General features: G+C 39.2%; 1 protein-coding gene and 1 pseudogene across 2 annotated transcripts in view; one reads left to right on the top strand and one right to left on the bottom strand.

The window, feature by feature from the left end:
* The first annotated feature begins 2,421 nt into the window (after positions 1 to 2,421).
* LOC104922474 (trace amine-associated receptor 1-like) lies at positions 2,422 to 3,359 on the top strand (annotated as a pseudogene).
* Positions 3,360 to 3,596: 237 nt separating this feature from the next.
* Positions 3,597 to 6,240, bottom strand: part of nsmce1 (NSE1 homolog, SMC5-SMC6 complex component) — a 5,275-nt gene continuing 2,631 nt past the window's right edge. The window contains exons 4-8 of one of the 2 annotated variants that reach the window (XM_027282439.1): positions 5,676 to 5,753; positions 5,109 to 5,255; positions 4,553 to 4,669; positions 3,915 to 4,041; positions 3,597 to 3,735 (exon numbers count right to left, since the gene is read on the bottom strand). In XM_027282439.1, the coding sequence (XP_027138240.1) occupies positions 3,701 to 3,735; positions 3,915 to 4,041; positions 4,553 to 4,669; positions 5,109 to 5,255; positions 5,676 to 5,753 (504 nt within the window). In that variant the 3' untranslated portion in view covers positions 3,597 to 3,700. The remainder of the gene's footprint in view (positions 3,736 to 3,914; positions 4,042 to 4,552; positions 4,670 to 5,108; positions 5,256 to 5,675; positions 5,754 to 6,240) is intronic. The other variant, XM_027282440.1, reaches the window with a different exon arrangement.

Here is a 6,240-nt window from a genome sequence, read left to right as displayed (position 1 = left end):
CAACTCATGACTTGAATTTAAAAAGGAAACCTTTAATTAACTTGATGAACTGAGTACAAGGACAAAACAAAAGATTAAAGGACAACATTGAACTGAATTCTGTTGCATATAAGCTCAAACACACAACTGAATAATTGATAAATAAAACATTTTTGGCAGAGCGTGTTTCACCAAAATTTAAGTGTTAATATAGCCATCGGACAAAGACACTGGGAAGAATATACAAAAACTCTGTAGTGAGAATATGACATAAACTGATTTTAACCTAAATAAATAGTTAGTTCAAATAAATAGTAGAATGATTCAAGCCTTATACTGATGTTATTTAGGATCCGCACACACACAAACTCCTTAAACTCATCAGTACCTCGGAGGATACATTAGTTTCAACATAAGAAAAAACAAACATGACAGATGATAGCTGTGTTGTGTACCAGAGGAACACGTTCACATCTTGTAATAATGTCTGATAACACATTAAACCACAACTGAATTCTAGTCAATGGTGTTAATAAGCACATATTGACATCAACACATGATGCAACCATACACATACAGCCATAACCACATCTGGGATAGAAAACATGAATTTACTTGTTTGTGAAAAGTAAGGAGACACAGATGAGCAGGAATGTCAAACAGCTTTCAAAGAAAAACTCACAAAACTGTATCACATATGGCAAAAAATAGTAAATGCAACATTCTGGTATTCAACTACTTGATAGTTAATTGTTAGAAACCACAAATACAACTAAACTAGGGGCTCAAAAATAATAAATAAGGAGAATTATGTTTATATTTATCCTTGAAACTGTCCTCTCAGTGCCATGTTGAGAATTTATCACCACAACTTAAATTAACACTATTCCTTCCCAACTCAACAGCACAACTAGTACAATCCGAAGTGTTTTAGAGAGGCTGCATGCCAGGAAGAGCCCTTCTGTATATCATTACAGTCAAGATAGGCGACTCAAAGAAAAGTTTAAAGGTCATATATACAGTATAAACAGATGTATTTGAACCATTGTGGAGCTGACAGGAGCAATAAAGTATTTTCTCAGCTATTAAATCAACTTTGTCAGCATTTTTTTTTACAGCAGACATCTTGACTCGTCATAGCGTCCCAGTAAGTCACAGCGACAGTGAACAATACCAAGACCCTGAAACTCAAGCAGCTAAAAAGGTCTTTACACACAGCTGCAAAAACAGACACTTGGATGATGGGAAAATACTCTGAACTGACCTTCACCTCGTAACCAAAGTAACAGTGTCAAACACTTCAGGACTCTGACCACGATAATGAAAACTACTCTGAAGGAAAGTTAGGGTGGATTGTCCTAAACCTTGGAGACTTGGACTGGAATTTGCCTGATGTCACAACGAGCAAGGAGAGCCAAGCCGGTCCTGGATGGGTTAATGCTCATCTCAGCTATGGCTTAGAAGGGAGAATGGGTCATCCATCTACATTGATGACAGTTTGGTTTTGTCCAGATGTGCAAAACAGTGAAGTATTCCTGATGTTTAGACCACTGGTTTACATGATTGCTTTGTCACCATCTGTGTGTAAACATGTGTGAACAAGATGCAAATTAAAAAGATATTGGATGTAAGCATGCTGCATCCAGGGCCTGAAAATCCAGAGACTTGACAATTATTTTCACTATCAGCTTTTTGGTTTTATTGATTGGTTGTTTACTCTATAAAATGCTACAAATTCTTGCCCTCTGATACCCTTTTCCCACAGCCCAAGCTGACATCTTCCATTTGTTATTTTTGTCTAACAAATATTCTGAAGGCCAAATTCAAATCCTGTTAGTTGAATAATTACTAAAATGATTAACCTTAAACAATTATCACAACAAGAAACTACAGAGCTCAGAGTATATCAGCATCACCAGGCCAAGGACGATGGTGCTCTTATTTCCACAGCAGCCTTCAGTTCCACCACAGCAGTTTTGTGCTCATACATATGAAGTATCTTTTTGCACACATCTACAACAGCAGCTATTTCGAAGTGCTGCTTGAATGTCATATCGTAGCCATAGTCAGAATTCGCTGCTGTAAAGCCTGTCTGTCTGTTAATTACTGAAATTAGCAATTAACAGACACCGATCCCCTCAAGGCTTTAAGTAAGCTGATGTGGTTTAAGCTTTAACAGAAAAGTTTCCCACCATTTGCATCAAACTAACACGTTGGGATTAAAACTGGAGGAGGGAGGGTGGAATAAGCAAGGGAGAGGAAGAGATGGGGAGAAATGGAAAAAAAGGAATCAGCTGACAGTAGCAGGCTAAGCAGACTAGACAGTGATGAAGAGGATGACTTGGGGAGGTGAGGTGGAGTGTAGTCAGAGATAAGTGAGCTATACTATGTCTCGTATGATCAGAGAGGTGCTGGAGCTTGGCAGGTTCAGGTCATCGAATGATGGACAACCTGGAGGGGGCTGAGCTCTGCTACCCTGAGCTCCTCAACTCATCCTGCAGAGGTTTGATGCGTCCTCCTCTTCGTGCTGCTCTCCTGCAGTGCTCACTGTAGCTCTCAATCTGCTGGTTGTCATCTCCATCTCCCACTTCAGGCAGCTTCACACCCCCACTAACATGCTCCTTCTCTCCCTGGCCATCTCTGACCTGCTTGTCAGACTGCTGGTGATGCAGTGCGGTTCATAGAAACCTGCTGGCTGCTGGGTGATCTCATGTGCACTCTGTCTTACATTATCGGCTTCACCCTCACCTCTGCCTCTGTAGGGAACATGGTGTTCATATCAATCGACCGCTATGTAGCTATTTGTTACCCTCTGCAGTACCCCAGCAAAATCACTCGCAGCAGAGTGGAGGTGTCTGTGTGTCTGTGCTGGGCTTGCTCACTTCTCTACAACGGGCTGATTTTAAAGGATCCCCTCAGGCAGCCAGACAGACACAACTTCTGCTATGGGGAGTGTTTGGTGGTGATCAACTACATCTCTGGAACCGTTGACTTTGGGTTCACGTTCATTGGCCCCCTGTTCGGTTATTATCATTCTGTACGCGAGAGTGTTATTGTGGCAGTGTCTCAAGCTTGTGCCATGCGGTCTCATGTTACAGTTACACGTGTTACAGCCGGCACAGTTACTGCAAAGAAATCTGAGAAAAAAGCAGCCAGGACTCTGGGTATCGTCATACTGGTGTTCCTGATGAGTTTCTGTCCGTATTACTACCCCTCTCTCGCAGGACAGGACATCTCAAACAATGCTTCATCTTGGGCCATCATGTCCTAGCTGCTGTATTTTAATCATTCATGGAGGTATCATAATGTGTTAATTATACATATAAGCATTTAGCTGCAATGCAAAACTAATGGTCGAACCTTATTCACTTTGAGTAAAAATGTTGAAGAGCAGACTTTATGTTATGTCTCCTCTGTTTTAGTAAAACCTTTAATGCTTTTGTAATAAGACCGGAGAGGCTTTATAAAGTCCTCTAAAAACTGAGTTTGAACAATCTGGAGAGAAAGAACAGATGAAGCATTGAGATGCAGATATATTGTGTATAAAAACATGATAAGAAACTTGCACTGGTTGTTTTTTTTGATGGCGATTGTGTAGAAAATAAAAAAAGAAAAAGTTTTGTGAAACATATTTATTTTTGTAAAAAATCTTAATTAAAGACATGTATATTAACAAATTGGTTTACTACAAAGACATTTTAAAAATACAAAACTGAAGTCCTCATCTTCTGGACTGAGAGTGGAGCCGTCGGACTTCTGTAAGGAACACAACAAATAGTATTGTGAGACATACAAGCAGACTCATTCATTTATTCATAAAAAGCAAGCAAAACAATACAAAGGAGCAAGTGTAGCAGGACTTTAAACATTCATCTATGCAATAACTGTAGGTCTAATATGTGTGCAAACAACACGTATAAGTAATCAATAAATACCAGGGATTTCATGTGGCCAGAAGTCATCGCATGCCGGACACCGTGGCTCTGATCGTCCTTTAAAGTATCTGGCCACACATGGGTTGTGTATTTTTATGCCACATGTAGGATTCTCACAGATTTGGCACTGGCAAAAAAAATAAATCAGATCAGAATCAGATTAATACTGTGAGCAAACTCATTGAGAAGATAATTATATTCACTGTCAACAAAAGTAACCAATGTCAAGTTAATGCAGCTGCAATGAGTCAACGTGACACAGGATGAACACACATGCACTGCACTGCACTGTATCTGTTTGTTCTGCAGCAACACATCAAATCGTTAAAAAGGTGAATTCTTGATCATTTGTTTATTAATGTAGTTACTGTAGAGCGAGTCTGTGTGGCCGCCAAAGAGGTAAAGTAAAATTCAAATTTAATGTAGTTAATTTGTTTAACTAAAACATCTGATTTCAGACTTTTTATAACCAGCCTTTAATTACAAACTTGCTGGTAAAGATAATTTTCTTAGCAAAAACTATGAATGTAATCATGCAACCTAGCCTACCATCAACTGATTTTGAATAACTGATTTCATTCAGTTATATAACACAGTTGTATAAGTGTGACGATGTTTATGCATGAGGAAACATTTACCTGGAAGACGATGTTGTGACAGATGTGGCACACTTTAACCTGGTCCTGATACATTGTGCGAATGTATGGCTCCATCTCTATAATACATCTGGTGGACAAAGTGTATTCACCCCGTTTCTAAATCAACAAACAGAATTTAATTAAAAATAAAAGCAAACAAAGTGGTGAGCAAAGAGACTGTTGATTTAGATTGCTTTGAAATATTAATCTTGATTAGAAATGTAGTACAATATTGATTTCTGACTCCTGTTGTATTATTACTATATTTGAACATACTGTGATTTTGAAAATCTGGATTTGGGAATATGAACAAATCTGTGAACACTACATATATGATAGCCACGTTTTAGATCTTTCATGTCTCCGAATCACAAAACCTTCAATTTAATCCTAAATATGCTAGATATGAACATCTGATGTTGCATGTGACACAGACGGTTAGAAATAAACTTTCTCGTTTAGAGTTAGCTGAGATGATTGATACCACTTTCAAATCTGTACAGTAAAGTGTCTGTCAAAAACTTTGCAGCCGACACAAAAAGGGAACTAAAATGACCTCATTCAGCCATTTGTCATGCACGAGTCGGTTCAAGAGGTGCTCCGTCTCGCTCTTCTTCAGCTTTTTGGTGGTCAGGGTGTCAGCGCTGTTCAGAATGTCTGTGGAGGACGCTTTGCCATTCTCAGAGCTCACGATCAGGTCGATCTGATTCAGAACAGCACACACTTTCTAATGAGTAAAAACAAGAACACTGCGGACTCATGTCCCATTGTTAAAGATATGCATTTTAGACCTAAAACATAAGAGAAATTTTTTTAAGTTCTTCTCTCTGGTACATTTTCTGTATATTGGTAAATGAGTGTATCTGACCAATGGTTCTCTTAGCCCAAGCTGCCACACAACTCTCTCTGCCCACTACTTTTCCTGATTGCAGTAAGGTTTTATTGACTGCATTACAGTGAACATCAATTTTTCAGCTCACTTAGTGTAAACAAGAGTACCACTAGGCAAGACCAGAACATGACAGTCAGCTGACATTTCAACAACTGTGCTCTAAAAGGCTTTGAATTAAAGGTGTGTACAAAATGTTTCCTTGCAGGATTTCCTTCTGTGAAATGAACTCACGGTTTTCCCGAACAGCTCCAGCTCATTGTCAGCATAATCTGACGACATCCTGGTGACATCGGTCTCAGCCATGTTTACCTGGACAGGATTAAAGTGAAATAGTCGTTAACATAGCTCAAACACGCCCTAAATGCATTATACGTTCATCAATTTGCAAGTATTTTCAAATTTCTCTTTATTAAGAGAGCAAATATGCAGAACATGCATTCAAATTTCTCTTTATTAAGAGAGCAAATATGCAGAACATGCAGGCCAATAGAAGCTTCTTTTGTTATGGTTCATAATCAGACATAGACCGCGGAACCGGGTCAGAGTACAAAAGTTACTCGGGCCATGGCCCCCCTGGCCCGAGTAACTTTTGTACTATTTGTACAAAATATACCTGCGTTCAACTATGACACAGAGAAGGCTTAAGGACAGCCACATACACCGGGATGTTCTGGCACAAGTGGACATGACTGCTGTTGCAGAGGAATTCATCCAGCAAAATGAGCGACGCAGAAAGGTCTTCAGGTTCAAGGACCACTAACGTAAGTCAGTTTTTTCTTCTTCTTCTTTTTTTTTT

This window comes from Larimichthys crocea, chromosome X (assembly GCF_000972845.2).
Source record: "Larimichthys crocea isolate SSNF chromosome X, L_crocea_2.0, whole genome shotgun sequence".
Lineage (NCBI taxonomy): Eukaryota > Metazoa > Chordata > Actinopteri > Sciaenidae > Larimichthys > Larimichthys crocea.
This window is presented reverse-complemented; position numbering and strand designations above follow the sequence as displayed.